Raw genomic sequence first — 20,623 nt, 5'->3', positions numbered from 1 at the left:
TATAAAATTATAAAAGTCACCGTGCCTCTATAAGATTCATAAAAGACTTATAAGAGACATCAATATTAGAAGCCATAATAATACATTTATTAATTTATGAGGGCAACACATGTCAGAGCAGTGGCACAGAAACTCAGTATATATATTCCAATGAAACAAATCATGTTTTAACCCAAATATATTTACATCACTGTTCCCCTTCTTCAGCTCCAAAGATAATCTCTCATCAACACTGCACTTTTCACAAAAACACTAGTGGAAATATTTGTCTCTTTGTTATTCAAAAATGCTATGATCAGATAGACTCAAATAAAAATTAATCAGGAATAAGATTTTCCCGTAATGATGAGAAATATAGCTCCATGACCGTTGGTTTCCATGTATCTCTCCACCCAAAAAACCTCATAGAAATGAATGGGAACTCATGGGCATGACTCTATGTCCATAGCTCCAAGGGAAATAAATGGAAAATTATGATCATGACTCCACTGTGATCAACTAATGACCTCTGTTGGAGTGTCTCAGCCACTAACAAACACACTCACACACACGTGCGCACACATACACCTGCATACATGTGTGTGTTTGTGTGTGAGAAAGGGACAGGGAGACAAAGTGTCAGAGATATTGAGTTGGGGTGAAAAGCTAGGATTGAAAACATTTTATTCATATTGTAAATCCCTGAGAAATACTATATTAAATATCTAAAGTCTACACCATGTCAATACTAGATGAAGAAAAAGCAACACATTATCTTTTTTCTTCTAGAATTTGTATTGTAAGAGTCCAGACTCTGTTTAAAAAAAAATGATCTGAAGATCTGAAATTTCTATTGTGGAAAATCAATAAAACAGTAACCCCTTGTGACTAACAACTAAAAATAGTATGTTAAGAAAAACTGGCGCAGTAACTTCATTCTTTTCAATGGATTTGTGTGTAACTCAGCAAGTACTTTACATGCTGTACAGGAAATTATTACAAAATTCCACTATGGACATCAATGAATGCGATAAGGCAAGGCAAGCTAATTTGAACAGCACCTTTCAATGAGCTTATGTTTTTCTATACTAAGACATGTCAGATTAAAGGGATAAATAAAGCATGCATGAACAAAAGACAAACACTGAGCACCACCTCTCGAGAGCATATTTCCCCATCTCAACTTCTTGAATCATCAATGTGTCATCATCACAAATTGTCAGTTGTCACATACTAACGATTTTTCAGTGCCCCTCCCTGATACTGAAGCACAAGTTAACCCTTGCATCACCTCACTCATCCAGGACCATATAAACAGTACGCTTAAAACCAGATTTTATCATTTAAGAAATATTTCCAAAGTCTTGAGCTTTTCATCCCAGGATGGCAGTGAAAAGCTCTTTCATGCTTTTATTTCCAGTCAGCTAGACAACTGTGACATGCTGCTCACGGGAACATCCGAAAAGCACTTTGATTGACTGCAACCGCTCCAGAAGGCAGCTGCTAAAAAAAAGGAAATTACCTGTGCTGAAATCATTACGCTGACTCCAAGTAAATTTTAGAATCGACTCTAATATTTTATTGCTTGATTTTAAGGCCCTTCATGGTCTGGCATCCTGATTTCTCCTGGACATGATTGTGAATTCTGAACCAGCAAGACCCCTCAGGTCATCCGGACCAGGCTGTCTAGTTATTCCCCAGTTCTCCACAAAAATTGGTGAATTTTTATTTTATTTTATTCTACTTTATTTATTTATTTGATTTATATACCAACTCTTTTAAATATTTTAGCGTATCTTGATAAATCATATCTTAAATCTTACTTTTTCTTCCTTTTAAACTGTTTTAACTCTTGTGTCCTTCTTTTCTTCTTCATAATGTCTACCTATAGCCTAGTTTTTGAAAGTTTCCACATAGGGATGGGTGGAGGGGATCATATGGCTATGTGGCATTATTTGACAGTCAATGAGCTACTTTGAATCTATGATTACAGAGGTGCATTTATTACTTGTTTAGAGTCATGACATGCTGGTAGCCTTACTGCCTTCCACAGCTTGAGCGACTGTAGGAGACACTGCCAGAAAACTTTTAACACATCGCTCAACATTGTGATACGTTCCTAGTTTGGGCAGGTTTAGGCACAAAAATTACTTGGGTGTGTTTGCAGTTTGCGGTGCTAATGACTACGATACATTACTCACTGAAGCGACTCACAACACGAAAGTCACATGATGCACGTAATGTGATGCACATTAACATTGTGCACTTTACAACTATTAATAAAGTTTTGGTTTTCATGTGGGACATTAACCCTGGTCTCCTGGGAAAAAGACCTGTGCTTGTTTGAGCCATCCAACCACCCCACCTCCTCCAGGCTCAGACTTATACCTTTTTTTTACTGCCATTTTAGACAGCATGCAGCAAATATAGAATAGAGTTCTATTTTTGCTGCATGCTGCAAACTTGCTGCAGCACACAACATAGTATTTAAACACATAAAAAAATTGCTTTAAAATGATGTCCTGCATGTTATCTATTTTTCCTGGTTGAAAATAAACACAAATATGTACATTTCCTGTGTTATTTTGTGGAGGTACTGGCTGAATTTTAAAATATATAATTATTATTATTCACATTTTTTCTGCCAAGACTTTGGAATTGCCATTTGCATTGCTTATCAACCATCTGCAAATGCTAGCAGAGTGCGCCCTACAACAAAAACAACAAAACAACAAAAAGAGAAACAAAAAGAGCTCTTCGACCCATAGAACTGGCTTTACTTCTTGTACGCTGCTTGGTGAGCACACGAACAGAGTTGGTCCAGTAAGTTCTGAACAAAGTTGGTGTAAAATAACATGCAGTTTGATGTGCTGCACCAGACGTATTGCATACATATCACTGCCGTGCTGCATGTGGTGTAAAAAAGCCTTTATTCTGTGTTGAAAGCCTGCTGCATCTCATGCAGTGTCTCAGAGTTGCCGAGGGGGTTTTGACAAAACATCTGTATCTAACAAGTTGGGATGAGAACGGGCTGCTCATATACTTATATTCTGTGTTAAAAGTTATCTCACATACACGCATGGGCCACAATCATGATGTTCTCACTGAGGCTTTCATTTCTTTACACATAGTACCACTTATAAAGGTCATGAACTACATGGAAATCCCTGTCTCTTGACATGTGGTCGCAGGCGATGCAGATGGGCAGAATAAATTCGTTGTTGAGTGTCAGCAGATGAGGAGTGGCTATGTAGTACCTCCTCCACTCAAAGTAACGCATGTATGCCTCATCGTTTGAGTCCAAGTAGAGCAGAAAGTCCGCCAGTGCCTTTGCATCAGGGAAATCGCTTATGTGAATGAAGGCGTCAGAGGGAATGTACTGCTCGTAGTTTTCTCTCGGTGGACCCAAAACCACAGGGACCGTCCCTACTGAAAGGGGCCCGTTAACCTTCTCTGTGGTGTAGTCTAGGTAGATCGAGTTCTCAAAAGAGAGGTAGAACTTGCAGCTAGCGATGGTTGGGTAATATTCTTCATATTCTAACCGCTTCCCTGTAAAAGCTGAACCAAAGACGTCGACCTTCATGTGTTTGGACAGTTCACGATAATAATTTTCTCTTGTAGCTGTTCCAGTTGTGTGGGCGTTGTTACTGACAATCCAGCACACCAGTTTGTCTTTCTTAGGCAGAACAATGTCACCTTTCATTTCCGTTTCCCTCAAGGTGAGGTCATACCTTGCTGTGATGTCAGCATCTCTTCTGTAGTTCAGTGTTAAGTTGAACATGTTTTCCAGACCTGGTGTCACCCACGTGTTCCTCGGGGATTCCAAATTGAACCAAATCCACTTCTGAAAAGGTGGACGGGGCTCCTGCGGCAGGTTTGCAAACGACCGCTCTATGTGTTTGTGGAAGATGATGACTCCATGTGCTTTGCTGTAGAGGGATCTGTCATCTGTCAGAATACAGCCATTAATTTTGAATTGTGTATAGCAAGAGTCTAGAGGAAACTTTGCATCAAAAGGCCAGAACCATATCAGGACTATGGGCTTTTCTTGTGAATCCTCAATTTCTTCCTCATCAACAACTGTAGATGTGCAAGTTGGAGATGGAGAGTCAAAGTTCATAAAGAAGAAGAATAGAAGAATAGACAGGACAACACCAAAAGCACATATCTGCGCAAACCAAAGTGCTTTCTTGGTAGCTGGAGGAATCATCTGTGGAAGCAGAAAAAGAAACTGATGTGATCACTTCATAATCTACAGTGTAAATCAGTTTTTTGTTCATTTCTTGGTCAATTTTGGATGAATTCAGCAGTCATGGTGCTGCATTTTGTTTACAATTACAATGATGAAATGTATTGAATTTGCAAGTGCCCCTTCTTCTCCATGGCAGCGGCAGCTGAGGCTCATGGGTACTGTAGTATTAAGACCTATTGGCCACGCCAAAATTATGGATAAAACATGATTTCTCAGAAAAGTGACAAAGAAAAAAGTCACGTTTCTAAGAATATCGACTCTATTTCACCCCAAAATCAAAAACACACATTTTTATCAGCCATAGAGATGTCTGACCTCTCTCCAATATAATATAATAAAGTAGATGGCGCTCAGCTTAGTTCTCAAGTGCTAAACAAATGCTTTTGAAAAACTAAGCAGCAATATATCTTTCCAGAAGTCATCAGCCAGTAAGCCAAGATATTCCAGGGGCCTTGTTGTGAGCAGTTTTAAGTAGGAACTACTTTCTGTCTATGGTACAATTTGCTGGAACTCCTTTTTTTCCCCCTACTAGAATGAAAGTAGGTGCTACATGAAACTGCTCACAACATATTATTAAAGGTAAGGAAGACATCAGACCAAAACAATCTAAATTGATAAAAAAGCACTACCGGCACAAAGGGAAATATATATTTTTGATTTTGGGGGGAACTGTCCCTTTAATTTAAAATAATTTCATTTAACTTCAGTAACACTGTGTTATGTTTACCAGTTAGTTATAACCATTTTGGACTTAACGTTTGAGTACTGGTAATGTTAAAACTGAAAAACAGTTCACAAATACAAATAATAAAGCATAAATATAATGCTTGTCAAAGTATGTAAGCTAAGCTTCAAAATGAAGAAAACTGCACATTTTTCCTTTTCATTCTCATTACACTGTCTTTGTAGATTGTCATGTGGAGAGTCAGTCAGCATTAAAGTCAGCACTTTCAACCAGCTCATGGAGCTAACATTCTGTCTCACTTGCTTAAGTACTCTTTAAAACTCATTTCTACAAGATGGTGTACACTTAACAATGTTTTATTTTTCCATCATTTTCATAGATCCTCTTTCTGTTACTACTTTATTATTTTATTTTAAACTTATTTACTTTGCATCGCAAATATATTTATTTTAATTTCATTATGTTAGTATTCTTATATGTGCTTCCACATAAATTGTGCTTTTATCTGGTTTAATTGTTTTTTTATCAACATTCTTTTAGTGCTGCCCCTTAATAGTTGACTAAACCGTTAATTGGTAAGTCTTAGTCGACCACATTTTCATTTATTTGTTAGTTACAGGGAAAAAAAAGAAAAAAAAAACACTTCCAATTCCATTGAGGAGGTGTGCCTTGCTGTTGGGGCCCGGGGATTGTTGCCACACAGACCTTTTCTCTCGTAACACTGTAGTCACTGACACACTGCTGCTAACTGTGCTATCGCTGCCATTAGCTAGTTATCTCAGTCAGCTACTGGTGCTGTGTCTCAATCCGCGTACTTCTATACTGACACTTCCAGGTTTGAGTGCATAAGTGTGTTCACATTAACATTTACGGCAAAACAAAGTTCACTGCAGGTGCCCGGATGTTGTACTCAAACCGGCCAAAAAGTTGAGTGCGGAATGTTTTGTTTATCCACATTTAACTTCCTTATATATGAACTTAATTCTTTTATTTTGCACTTGCTCTATGTACTCAGTGCTGCTTTGAATATGTACTAGAGTCTTATTAATATTTATATTTCATCAGGGGCAGTTTTAGTGATTTGGAGGCCCCAGATGAAAACCAATATGATGTCCTTCTTTATTTTGCTTAACACATTCACACGTAGTGACAAAAAACTATTTAGAGGCATCTATTTTTTTCATTTAACAAAGCCACAGAACCAAAGGGCCCAGACTTTGAGCTGTTGTCTTATCTCATCTCTCTTTTTAACTCATTAGTTTTCAGCAGCGGTGTAAAGTAAGCACTGTACTGAAAAACAACAAGGTACTTGACTGTCTTCAGTTTCTGCTACTTTATACTTCTACTCTACTTTGTAGATTGAGATTAAAAATCCAAAATATAAGCAACAAATAACTCATGGTGTATCATAAACAACCCACACATTCATGCATTTATAAATATAGTCCAATTATATATTATTCTGAAATGAGTAATATTTAACAATTTGAAAGATGGAACAATCAATTTAAATATATATGTGATAAATACTGACTTATCTCAAAATAATGATTTAGTATGTCTAAATATGTAAATGTTCCATAATAGCAATTTAGTGTCTTAAAAAGAAATATTGAGTTAGTATCTTAAAAAATGATTTATTATCTCAATATAATGAATTAGTACTTCCTGTAATTTGTTATAATGTTAATCTTTCTCAAAATAATACCTAACCATCTCAAAGTGATGATTTCATTTGTCAAAATACTGAGTTAGTATCTCAAAATAGTGACTTATATTAATAAGTTATTAATTTTTGAAAATGCTTTCATTATTTTGAGATAATAAGTTTTTATGTTGAGAAAGAGTAACATTGCAATGACTCACAGATCTTTTTTTTTTCTTCCCCCCATAATATTGGCAGAAATGGTCCTCCATACATACAGAGGTATGTTTCACTGGCAAGGAGCTCTCTCTCTCGCTCTCTCTCTCTCTCTCTCTCTCTCTCTCTCTCTCTCTCTCTCTCTCTCTCTCTCTCTGATGAATGTGATGTGCCAACTGTGAGGGGTGTGTGTGTGTGTGTGTGACACAGAGAGGGAGACAGGTGCGTCTTTTCCTTCTAATTTCCATTTAGTTTTTACTTCCACTATCTGCAGCTAAATAAAGCGTAATTGTAAATGATGAATTCTATTTATTATTTTAAATATTATTAAAATATATATATTATAAAATATTATTTTATTAAAAAGTAACAGGTTTTATAAATGACCCATGTTGCAATCGCAGACGCTGTTGCTCGTCAGGGGAAAATGGCCCCGCCTGGGCTCTAGGGCAGATATGCTAGCAGTTCTAGTGCAACAAAAAATCAGGATAAACAGCAAATTCTAAAATTACAGTCAACCGTCTTATTCTGAGGAAGTAGTAAAACATACAGCTCTCACCTTTCCACAGAGGATAAGGCCTGGATGTCTCTGGTATTCAGTAGAGCAACTGTGGCAGGAGTTCGATAAAATAAAAGAAAACACACATCTGAATGACCAAATACTGTGGGCTAATATTACTGCTTTACATCATCATCATCATTATTATTATTATTTTCATTGCAGTTGATCAGCTATGTACATTTGTCGACTCAGGAAAACAGAACTGTGCTTTTGTCTCTTTCCATTTTTTTTTTAAACAACCACACTGACAGTCATCACTGCAAACTGCACCTGGGAAATATGCGAATGAAAAGCTAAATACTATCTAAAACCACCTTTAAAATACAAGAGATGGAACTATTCACACGCAGAACAGCAGCTGTACATCAGAAAACAATTTAACACAGCAGACTTACAAAAATAAGTACTTTGTAATAATTCTATTGGAAATCCAGCATTACTTACTTGTTCTTTTTTTCTGAAGAGGAATTAAAACATGATCCTTTTACTTTTCCAAAGAGTATAATAAAATATGTAGTTGTCTCTCTCTCCCCCTCTCTCTGGTGCTGAGTTATCAGTGAGCGATGTGTCAAGTTACTGCGCACAGAAAGGTGTTCATCCAGCTCCACCTCTCCTCTCTCTGCCCACATGTGTCGAATCACTTCACTTTTTTACCAGCAGGATTTCTACATTTCATTACTCTCAATTCTCTGTACAGCCCTGTGATGTCTGATGATAATATATTACCTCAATACTTTGATTGTAAAATACACTGTTTTGTATTTTTCAGTGCTTGAAGAACATGGTTGGGTGAACTGTTGCTTTAAGGCCTATCACTTTTACAGTCTGATTATGTATAATTTTTGTGCAAATTATTTTAATATGATTTTTGCCCATTTTATTTGGCCCGGCTTCAACAGTCAAATCTTTCCTGCGAATTTGTGCAGTAATCCTGGTAGTCTGTAAACATGCTTCTCTTTTGAAGTAAAAACCTCAAGTAAAAATAAATTGAGAGAAAAATGTATTAGCATGCAAATCATGTTTTAAAATCTGATATTCACCTGGCTTTGAGTTTGTATTATAGAGTTCTCAAAGAAAGTTTTTAATATTTCAATATAAACTCAGAGTTACTCAGATTTCTGAACTGTAGTCTAAAGTGATGGTGCTGGGCTCAGATCACAAATTTTCTTGGAGAAAAACAAATAAGTGAAAAAAGAACATTTGTCATTATTCAAACTGTAAGTACAACCATGTACTCACAATACTTGCAATTTTTTTTTTTTTTCAGTGCAGCGCGCCACATAAGTTCCTGTATGACCTACATGGATATATTTCACCAGGTGGACTCACGTTTTAATGCCCTTCTTCGTGATTTGTGATGTGAAAATATCAATACGTTCAGTCAGTCAATTAAAAAATTAAAATTAAAAGAAATTAAAAGCGTGCGTCCTCCCGCAGTTCAGGTATGAAATCAGCGGACCTGCGAAGCGTCTCCTGCAGCCGCTTTGCAGCATCTCCTGCGCTGCGAGCTTTACGCAATGATTTAAGGATTTATTTGGACCGAACCAGACCTGGTGACTGGCGGAAATACGAACCAAGACGTTGGTGAGTTTTATTTAGTTTCTGTAAAGTCTGAATGAAGATGACGGTCATGCAAAATGAGTCTGGTGAGTTTTGCGAGTGCCATGAAACGGCTCTTTATAGTTACGCGCAACGTATCTGGCTTTTCAAAATGAGGTTTCTCACAGCCGTGATCCTTTCCACAATGTTGTCAGACACTAACCGTAACTGTCAGCGGCGAAAACAAGCACAAGCAACAAGCAAACAAGTGTCGCCTGCTCTGCACCGTGCGTCTGGATGAGGTATTTATATCAATCTCCTCTTCTATCCATAGGCGGTTTTAAACTATGGTACAGGCAGGCAAATGCCACGGCGGGGCTCAGAATGACATATTTACATTTTGAGACACTACCTAAATATTTTGCAACATTAAAGCATTACTTTTAGACAGTGACTTATTATCTTGAGAAAGATTCAGGAAGTACTAATTCATTATATTGAAATATTACATCATTATTTTTTTAAGCCACTACATTATTATTTTGAAACACTAAATAATTATTTAGAAATACTAAAACATTATTTATCTAGATTTGGTTTGAAGAAGACTTCACAAAAAGCATGAAAGTATCAAAAGTAAAACTATTTAAGTTGGACTATAGTTATTAATGCATGAATGTGTTCATCAGTTTAATGTTGCAGCTGGCAGATGTGGATCTGATTTGAATTGATTTGATGATTGAAATCATTTATATTTAGTATATTGCTGAGTAGTTTAATGATAAACCATAAATGATTTGTTGTTTATATTTTGGATTGTTGATCTCAATATACAAAGTAGAGTAGAAATATAAAGTCAGACAGTCAAGTGCCTCATTGTTGTTTTTCAGTACAGTACTCTAGAAAATGTACTTATTTACTTTACACCACTGCTGAACGCTAATGAGTTAAAAAGTTTAGTAGATGAATTAAGACAACAGCTGAAAGTCTGGACCCTTTAGTTCTATGGCTTTGTTTAAAGAAAAATAGAGAAAAATAGTTTTCATTCGCTGCCTGCGATTGCGTTAAGCAGAAATGGAAAAGGGCATCATATTGTTTTTTTTGCCTGCAGCCTCCAAATCTTTAAAACCGCTCGTTACAGTTAATTTGTGGATTTTGAGATAGTTGTTGAGATCGTAAAAATTTACAACCTGTAATGTCGTTGGATTGCTTTGCGTACACTGATGCAGCTAAAACAAAACAAAAAAACAACAACAACCAGCTGAAACCTCATAACCCAATGAATACTTACTGTGTCCTGTAAAGTAAAGAGATACATATTACTGAGTAATTAATGTGTAGTTAATAAGTAGTCCTTTATCATTACCAAATGATTACTTCCTCTTTTAGCGACTGTAAAATTTGGTTTGGGGTTTGTCATTAACTTATGATCAACTGCAGGGAGTTTTTCATTTGTTCCTCATTCGTTTCCCTGGTAACTAGTCGATTTTTGCGTACTTTTTTTAAAAGTATTAATATCTGTAATCATATATAACAACCTGCAGCAGTAGTCTGTGTTCTACTCTACTCATATCTGATAGGAGTGAGGGCCAAATCTAATAAAAACCTTTATTTTCTATACCTGTACATTGTCTAAAAAGATACCGTGCAAAATGGAAAGCGAAAAAGCTTTTAGAAAAATGACTTTGCATATGACACCTGTCACTGTCACCCCGACAGACAACATGTGGAAGAGATGGAGAACGGACGAGAGGCGGGGAAACAGATGGATGAAAGAGGAGAAGAAAGATGATGGAAGCGACAGCTGAGAAATCTGCCTTACAAGAGGCTTCGGATGAGATGAGGATGTAAAGTGGATGTGGACGTGCGTGTGTGTGTGTGTGTTCCTCATGCAGGTGGAAGGAGCAGCAGCTGGTATTAGAGGAAGCAGGAGAGAAAAGAAGCCGTCACACCGTCATGTAAGGAGTTGACTGCTGCTTCTTTTCTTTCACTTTGTCAACAAACCGACATCCCAAAACGCTAACCTGTGTTTCTTCCTCTGTGACCTCTGGTTTGACCTTTGTAGGGCAGGGCTCTAAGGATGGTGTTTTTTGGTCTGTGCACCATTGAAATCTCTCTGTGCTGTTGTACAGATATTAGAGGTTCTCAAATATCTCTCAGCCAAGGACACCTTACAAGATGGATAACAAAGTAGAGACCCCCTTGGAGTAATTTGACATATTTGACAATAAGTATTTTTATGTGCCAAATCCTAACCAAGTAGTTTCAGTAAAATCTGAGTGGGGTTTTTTGTGCCTGAAAGAGATCAAATAGTTACAGTGCCTAAACCTAACCAACCTGATCTCCCATGTAAAGAACAAAGAGTGTTTCTTAGAAACACACACAGTCTGCTCTTCCACTGGTTGAAGACAGAGAGAAACCTAGCCAACTGTTTTTTTTGTTTGTTTGTTTGTTTGTTTGTTTTTTTGTGTGTGTGTGTGTACTTGCTTTTAAAAATATAATATACATTTTCTAATCTCAATACAGTGCTGTATTGTTTTCACGATGCGTTTACAGAACCATAAATGAATGCACTGACTGGCTTGTAGAACCTCAATGCTAGTGCAGTGGTGATGCCTGTTTGTAAATGCACAAACTGAATACAAAGAAATGCGTGTGCATATTAACATATTGAAGAAATACTGTTAATTAAACTTAAACTTTGCAATACACTAAAGTCCACTTGAAGTGATTACAGCCTTTTTCAACTTATTTATGGTCACTGTTTAGACACTGGTACTAATACAGAAAGTGAGCAGTGACTTGAGACATAAGATTTTTTATTAACATTTAAAGGAGCTGTTCACCCCAAAATCAAAAATACACATTTTGCCCGGTCTGTAGTGCTCTGCAGCCTGCAGCCTGCCATAAATCAGTCAGGGCCCACAGATCTGAACTAAAGTTCTTTGGAGCCCGGAGTCTCTGGGCTTTGCGGGAAAACAAACTTTGTTAACACCACACCCATGTACCTGGTAAATGTCTTTATGCTATTAGTGCAGGCTGCAAATTCAGTCCACAATAATTCAGAGAATTTGTCTGCAAAGTTTTACTTGATTGGGCAAGGGAGACGGCATCTGGAGAAATTAAGATAACATGAGCTGCTAAGCACAACTTGATCAACAGATAAACTAATGCATTATTTATCATCTACACAAATATTCAGTATTGTGCATTTGTTCCTATTAAACATGAGATGAAAGGTGTCCTCCTTTTTACCCACTTTTGTAGCATATAAAGACTTTCTCCCCTCTCCCCCTACTGAATTACTTTGAATGGATCGTGCAATAAAGTTACAGATAATCTTTACATTTATATCAGTTCAGTATCAGTTATGTCCATTCTCATAGCCAGAACGTATACACAGAGGAAATTCACTGCAAGTTCACAATGAGGTTAGAGAGTGCAAAGGTCATGCAAGCGTGGTTCCATGAGACTAAATGATCAGTACAACTTCTTTTCCCAGTTTATAATATGTGATTCTCTATTAATCATAAAAAGAAATACATTTATTTTGATATTTTCTAAACTTGGGACTGTTTTCTTTTATTACATCACATATTACACCAAAGTCAACGACAAGCCATACATCAACTCCAGGATACAAAACATCTCTTTCCACTATAGGTCAGTGGTTCCCAATCAGGGCTTCAGGCCCTCAAAGGATCCTATGATAAATCTGGGGGAATCACAAGATGATTAAAGGGCTAAGAAAGAAAACGAAAGACAAAAAACGATACAGAAAAATGTAATTCTATTTTGTCACGTTCACCAATCCTAAGCAGTAAAACAAGATTTACAATAAGAGATAAGATATACATTATCGCTCCTGCAGGAAAATTTGCTCTGGACTCTGCCCTGCAATTCCACATAAGATAACAGCAGAGGAGTAAACTCAGTAGAGTATAGATCACTGCTTGGCAACAGATGGTGAAACACCTACTAAAATGCTGCCACAACTACCAGATGCAACCAGCAGAGATTTGCAACGTTCCACAAACATTAAAATGACCCCCACATACGTTGAAACAAAGTTTCAAACCGAAACACTTGTTGATAACTTGCAGCTAGTTAAGAAGAGTGAGAGGTCAGATGTGTAATGGTAATATAAAACAGTTGTATGTCTCCACTCACCAGTCAAGTTACAGTTTACACATACACATGTCCAGTCTCATATAATGTATGTAGCGAGAATTTGATATGGAACTTACGACTATACCGACCTGTAATCTTGAAGGAATTCAATAAAAGGTATGAGTGTGTTTTTTTGGCATAAATAAAAAGTTTACAGTTTTACAGTTTGGAAAACGGTGGTGCTTAAATGAATGAAGGATAAATGCAGCTGTTATGATATTGGATGTATATAAACTGGTTGATTCAGTTTTTGGAGGACTAACGTTATCACTCAGTCAGCATCAGCACCTACAGTCCCAAAATGTTTTCCAGTAGTAATTATACAGTACAGTAGTAGCACAAGTAGCAGCATTGAAAAGAAAAGATACCTATAATATTGACAGCACCAGATCTGTTTTTAAGCCTTTTTAAGCAAGTAGTGTATAAATCTGAACTCAAGTCAGAGCAAGTCTTCATAAGCAGAGTCAAAGTCGAGATGCAAGTGAAGTCTTTTAGGTTTGTGGATGCCGATGAATACAATGTCACATCTCAAGTAAGCCATGTCCAAGTCACGTATCAGTGAATTCATTGTAGAGCTCTAATCGGATCTGAAAAGTTGAGCCTAACAAGGCCCGAGCCTGACAAGATCCTGCTCGAGTCCGACCCGAACCTGACCCTCATTAGTGTATTTCAACCTGAACCTGATTACTTCGTTTCTTAACAAGCCTCTCTCTATGCATCCTGACTGAGATGAAACTTTGCTTATAGTGAACACGCACAACACAAAATAATAAGACCGAACAGTAGGAGTTGGCAGTGCCAGGGACAATACATGAGGAGAATCAGAACCAGCAGTGATTAAATTGGAGAGAAAAATGAACAAAAAAGAAAAAAAAAAAGAAAAAGAAATACAATACAATACATCTTTTGGTGGTAAATAACGAAGCTTAGCAAGAATCGAGTCCCTGCAAAAGTGTAGGGAAAAAAATTCCAAGAAAAGGAGGAGCAGAACGTAGAACCTGGAATGCCAATTTTGCAAAGAGAGCTCTATGGCATAATGTTATATTCTTGCAGTGTCCCACACTATACATTGTAGAGTCTACTGATATCATCTGTGTCTTTGTCCACAGTACATTCCTACTTGTTGGTTAGTATCTGTAGGTCGTAGCAGCAATAAAGATGGACATGTTAAATATCTGTCATTGTCAGAATTTTGTCTCAGGTTGCCTTTGGTCTCAAGGGTGTGATGTCGAACCTCTCTCACAGTGTAATGTAAGACCACACCAAAGATATGGGCGTTTTTTTTTTCACGTTAATTATTATTATTATTATTATTATTATTATTATTATTATTATTATTATTATTGTTATTATTATTATTATTATTATTATTATTATTATTATTATTATTTAGTCTTTATTTAACCAGGTTTGTCCCACTGAGATCAAGGATCTCCTGTACAAAGGAGACCTGAAAAATATTTTGAAAAAAGTCTCACACTTTTCTCACACTTGTGTGTAAAGGGGGTGGTGAACTCCCACATCTTGGTCATTACAGTTTATCTCACTGTTTGTGGATAGCATTGAAACACAAAACAAACCCACCAAAGTCAATAAAAAATGGCCAAGAACAACAGTTTCAACAGTAAAGTACAGTTAGACACATAGCACACAAACAGCCTGGACTCGAAGGATTTCACCGTAATTTCAAAATAATTAACGGTTTCTGAAGTTTGAAGTTTATGATCATTCTGTTGATTGTTCCATGCAATAGGTGCAGAAAACCCAAAAATTTTCCATCCCAGTTAAGTTTGGACTTTGGGACAAAAAGCAAATAAAACAAATAAGTAGAAATTTTGCCATGAATGGCTTGTTAAATAAATACATAATGACTAATATGTAATATTACTGAGTATTACTGTTGTTGCTAGGGCTGCTTGATTATGGAAAAAATCATAATAACAATATGACTTTGAACCTTTAATATAAGTGAACTTAAAAAACAATAATAAAAGAAAATAAATAAGAAAGTGAAATAAAAAAAATGATTAAAATGTAAAAAATCCATATCACCAACTCTGCTGTGTCCTTTTACACAGTGAGCTGGTATCACAGAATCAAAACAGGCGTGACACGACACAATGGCACACGGCTCACCACGTGATCCTGTTGGTTTATAACCACACATATAGCTGATAACCTTTTCATGTGCCTTTTTATGTGTTACTGGAAAAATGGGCCGTCACCTCATCTGCTACAAATAAGTTCAAAACACTTCCCTGTGAGATCACCTGTGGAAGGAATCCGCTCCTTCTGTCTGCGTTTCAGCGCTGTAAAAAAAAAAAAGCGTCTCCCTCCCTCTCTCATCTTACAACGGCTGATATGGAATAAATTCGTTATTTATTGCAGACGTCAGCGAACACATAACTCAACAGCGCCAGCTTAGTTTTACCTTTCTTTCCCGACAAGACACAACACGCCACCACGGCGTGCAGCAGTCATCATTTTATTTTGATTATCTTGTTTTAATGATGCCAAAATTGTAACAGAAGTTTGATTAACTGCCCAGCCCTAGTTGTTGCAGCAAAGACTAGAATTAGAGCACTAGTATTAGAGTTTGTAGTTGATATATCACTATGGCTTTGCCTCCTCTCTGTATCACTGATAAGCATCACCATATTAAACAAAGAATATTCTTTGCACAGATTTAATACTGCAGAGGATCACTGACACAAGACTGATTGAAGACAAAAAAAACAGCACGGATCAGAGAAAATGAGGATGGCATGCTAGATTTCTGCCTGGTGCATTATATTACATTACAAGAGTGGATCTGATAGAGCTGAACAGAAGAGAGGATTTTTCTCTTTGCTACATCCACAGCAGGCCACAGACTAAAAATAATTGCCTCAAATGATAATTGCTACAAAGCTTCAAAAACAAGTAGATTTTTTTTTCCCTGGTACATTTTTTTCTACATTTGCAATTAATCATAGCTTCAGATACTGTGGTTTTCACCCAATTAAATGCTGTAAAACACTATGCCCTCTAGCACAGAACTACACAGCAGAGAAGCTGCTAAATGTGTTGTTCCTATCAAAAAGGGATGAAGGGGAGCAATAATTATGTAAACAGAAAATTAAATGCTTCATACTTGTAGGGGAAATGAAGGCTGAATCCAACACCCCCAACCCCCTCTCATTTCTCTGTTCCCCTCCCTGCAGCAAACCTCCCCTTCCCTCCATCTCTCAGAATACATTAGCCCGGGTTTCACTGCTCGCTGTTCGCCGGTTGCAACACGGTTCCTCTGTGATTAGCTCCGATAGCAAGATGAGAAAAGCACGAGTCAATGCCTTTGTCCTCTGCGCCGCTGTTTAGACTCGCTACTCAAATCCTCTCTATTTAAAACCCCTTTGTCTATACAAACCAGTCCTAGGGAATGAAACGGACCATTAACAAGATTAGCTCACTCATTCTGCTGCCGACAAAGGCCCTGCAATAGGCCGCTGATCATTAGGCTGGCAGCGGGAACAATGCTGATCTATAATCTTACGCCGTGCTCCGATTGAACTATTGTGGCTTATTTATTGTGCTCTGAGGGAGATGACATAATGGTTGCCCTTTTTCTCCCCGGGAGATTATTGTAACACACAAAAGGGGGGAGATGGAATGAGAGAGGAAAGGAACGAACAAAGAGTAAGTAAAGGTAAGGGAGTCTTAACCCCTCATTTCTTCTCATTTCCAATCAGCCCGGTCAATCAATAGGAGTAAAATAGGCTCCTGAGATGGAGGCCTTTCTTTATGTGCCCCTGCAATCATCCCAGTCATGGCAGGCAGGCAGGAGGCCAGCTGCAGGCCTGCTGTGAGCTGGGCACTCGGCAGATATGGAGTTAAATCTGAACTATGTACTGTAAGTGATAACAACATGCACTAACAAACTGGGTTTTTCCAGCAAGCCTCTACAACAGCAGCGCTTCTCCATCTATTGTCTGTTTGTATAAAATCAGCAGCAGGTGAGTCTATTGTGTCGTTAACACTAACCATAGGGGAATAGCATTGCTGTAGCAACAATATTAGCCATAATTACTCTCTTGTAACGAGATGAGAGGTGAAAGACGAAGGCCATTATTCACATTACTGCACAAGGCTGCTTGACAGGGAACTTAGTTAGTAGGTAGGTAGTTTTAAACAAATGACCAATGCAGTCTTTTTTCTTTTGAGGACAATCTCCAGATGACAAGTCGCAAAGAATCAACAAATCACGGGTATCCTCCTAAAGCTGTGCACCAAAAATCAAAGAGAGGGAAAGTGTTTGTTGGATAAGTTGAAACAAATCTGTCCGCAATGTGATGTATTTTAAGTAACAGGGAGTGATAGAGTCTTGCTCCAGAACATACTGTAGGTGGCGTGGGATCATGAGGATTGTCATCTTCACTTTTAAACAACCAGCATGGCTGAATAAAACCTATCTGACATGAGTCAGGCAGAAATCAGGTCCATAGATGAGGAAGTTTTGTCACGTGCTCTGACTTCCTTCCTCACTCTCTGATGTGTCCAAAGTATCTCAATTTACACTGAATAAATGAACTATTTCTCTGTTTGAATATTGTTGGAAACACTTGGGCCAATGCAAGTACACAACTCAACTATATCGAGAATTTTTAGACACTTTAATGTGAAAATGTTACGCATTGCAGCTTTGAGCGTATGCTATATTTAGAATATTGTCACTGCTGAACAGTGGTGGGAAGGTGTTACATTACTGAAATATCACTCAAGTAAAAGTACCGGTGTTAGAAATTTACAAAGCATTCCTCTCGCAAAGCCTTTGCAGTCTCCTAAAGAGCCTCGCCCTGCATTTGAAAAGTACATAGTTAAAAAAAAAAACAAAAAGAAAGAGCTAATAGAACAATGGCCAACTCAAACAAATTTAAAGTTAGTGTAATGATACTTTAGTAACTTTTGAAAGAAGACATAACACGTTCCTCTTACACATTGGCATTTTTTTTTAATGAATAGTAAAAAAGCATCCTTGCTCATCTGAGCGCTCTCAGGGTTTTATGGTCTTATTTGATCTAATGTGATCAGCACCTAGGCTAATGATGGCTATTAAAACCACATGAGCTAATGCCTCTTCAAATATGTACCTGCTGCAGCGTTTTGGGGTATTTTTCGTCCATATGTCATTGCTCCCTCTGGCTCATTTGTGAGCAGATAGCCTTATGTTTACAAAAATGTAGAAGAAAGGTTTGGATACTAATTTAAATTGTACTCGGCATCCAAATATGATTTTAGTCCTGATTCTTTTTGGATGTGTTATTTTGAGCCTGTCCACAGCAGCTTCCAACACCAGCGCTCCTGCTACTTCTCCAACTGGAGGAAGTACCTCATTACAATCCCACAAAAAAAATCCAAACTATCCCTTTAATGGAGTATGGCTATTCATTCAAGTTGAAGAGGGAACAATGAGTCAGCGATTCATCACAAAATGACATGTCTAATTCATGAAACGTCACTTAATGAGATCTAACAGAAGACAAGGATCTGTGAGAGGGTTTTTCCTTCGAGGTCTAATCTAAAAAAAAAAACTCAAAAAGCTTCACAGTCATTGAATATGTCATGTCATCTTCTGAGTCAATATGAAAGGTCAAATTATACTTTTGCAAATAAAATACCTCCCTCTTTGTAAACTGATTCGAATGCCACAGTGTAATCTGCAAATGTTTTCTTTGCACAGGAATTAAGTTGTTGTCACTCAAGGGCGCTCATCACCTGTTTAGCTTCTAAAATGTCAAGTTAATCAAACACTTTTGGGTCCGAAGCCCGATCTGGCCCCGTCTAGTATGGACTCATTGCTCAAGGACAATCATTGCATCCAAATATGATTTTAGAGCAACTAAACAGACTACACAGTGTAGTGTTGCACATAAGTACAATCAAAAGCACAGACTTGACAATCTACTCATAAAAGGACACGTCACAAACAAAACTACTTAATTACAGTAATATGAGCATGATAGTTTGAGTCAACCAGCTGTTAGAGAAGCCAAGTATTGCTCTCTCCAAAGCCATCAGACTGCTTCAGCAAGAACAGTAATTTTACGTTGATTGGTTTGTTTAAAGGGTGGTGCTACAGCAATGCAAGGCAAGAGGAGAGAGGGGCTGGCTCATATCTGTCCCTTTGAGTCCTTTTCCTGCTGTTTGTATTCTCCTTTTATCTGCCTGTAGAGCACGGAGCTCTTCGATATTCATCAATATTCATTTTGTTTATTACAATTTCAATGCTTTTGGGAGGTTTATATTATTTGCAACTTGGGTCTATGGAAATAATTTGTGTTTTGATGAAAAACTCCTAGTAACAGCCTACATAAACATGACCAAAATCTGGCGAATGCCTGAGTATATACTTATAAATTCCATCGTAAATGTTGTATTTTAATGTACTTTCATCAAATTTGCAATTACAACTGAAGTCAAGCCGTAGGAAAAGAAATTCAGTTGCATAATCGGCTACTGGAACTTGTTTATTATGGTGATTATACAAGGATAAAAATGTTATTTTTTCCTTTATTGCATCTTCACTTGACTCTGGAATTGCACGTAGGCCTTGTGGTCGAGGGGTTATTCCTGATTCTTTTTGGATGTGTTATTTTGAGCCTGTCCACAGCAGCTTCCAACACCAGTGCTCCTGCTACTTCTCCAACTGGAGGAAGTACCTCATTACAATCCCACAAAAAAAAATCCAAACTATCCCTTTAATGGAGTATGGCTATTCATTCAAGTTGAAGAGGGAACAATGAGTCAGCGATTCATCACAAAATGACATTTCTAATTCATGAAACGTCACTTAATGAGATCTAACAGAAGACAAGGATCTGTGAGAGGATTTTTCCTTCGAGGTCTAATCTAAAAAAAAAAACTCAAAAAGCTTCACAGTCATTGAATATGTCATGTCATCTTCTGAGTCACAAGGAATATGAAAGGTCAAATTATACTTTTGCAAATAAAATACCTCCCTCTTTGTAAACTGATTCAAATGCCACAGTGGAATCTGCAAATGTTTTCTTTGCACAGGAATTAAGTTGTTGTCACTCAAGGGCGCTCATCACCTGTTTAGCTTCTAAAATGTCAAGTTAATCAAACACTTTTGGGTCCGAAGCCCGATCTGGCCCCGTCTAGTATGGACTCATTGCTCAAGGCTGGCTAAACGCAGTTTTTTTTTTTTTTTTGCCTTATTAACATTAGCAGGGACAGGCTGAGGAGCCGCAGTCGCACTCAGACTAATTCCCTTATTCCTGAGAGGGCCACGGTGATGTATGAGGAGAATGAGATGGGAGGCACAGGTCGATTGGCCAACACTGTCGCCATCACACAGTAATGAGATCTCTGGGGGGGAGGGGAAAATAGAGGCCGATTTCTCCAACTCCCTGCTCGCATAATACTAATTGGCCAGAATAGGATAGGTAAGACGTAGGAAGTTTTAATGACATTATTAAAAAGTATAGAAATTCCCCACCTGCTTCTGACAAATATCATCAGCAAATGGAATTGACACTGTCATGAACGGCGAGTGAATCACTGTACACTGGCTGATCA

The 20,623-nt window shown here is 37.6% G+C and overlaps 2 protein-coding genes across 2 annotated transcripts in view; both read right to left on the bottom strand.

Moving 5' to 3' along the window:
- The window catches only part of LOC146332578 (protein kinase C-binding protein NELL1-like), a 381,691-nt gene that overhangs the window by 67,016 nt on the left and 294,052 nt on the right, over positions 1-20,623 (bottom strand). The gene's annotated exons all lie outside the window — the stretch shown is intronic.
- Positions 2,893-5,455, bottom strand: LOC146332579 (4-galactosyl-N-acetylglucosaminide 3-alpha-L-fucosyltransferase 9-like). Its single transcript, XM_084732125.1, has one exon. It carries the CDS (start codon positions 4,187-4,189, stop codon positions 3,101-3,103), a length of 1,089 nt encoding a protein of 362 aa, XP_084588251.1. The 5' UTR covers positions 4,190-5,455; the 3' UTR covers positions 2,893-3,100.

Source organism: Lutjanus erythropterus, chromosome 1, assembly GCF_056507025.1.
Source record: "Lutjanus erythropterus isolate fLutEry1 chromosome 1, fLutEry1.hap2, whole genome shotgun sequence".
Classification (NCBI taxonomy): Eukaryota; Metazoa; Chordata; class Actinopteri; order Lutjaniformes; family Lutjanidae; genus Lutjanus; species Lutjanus erythropterus.
Note: the sequence above shows the minus strand (reverse complement) of the source record. Positions and strands in the feature narration are given on the sequence as shown.

Coding starts and splice junctions, on each gene's coding strand:
- LOC146332579 (XM_084732125.1), bottom strand. CDS start 4,189: ATGATTCCTCCAGCTACCAAGAAAGCACTTTGGTTTGCGCAGATATGT.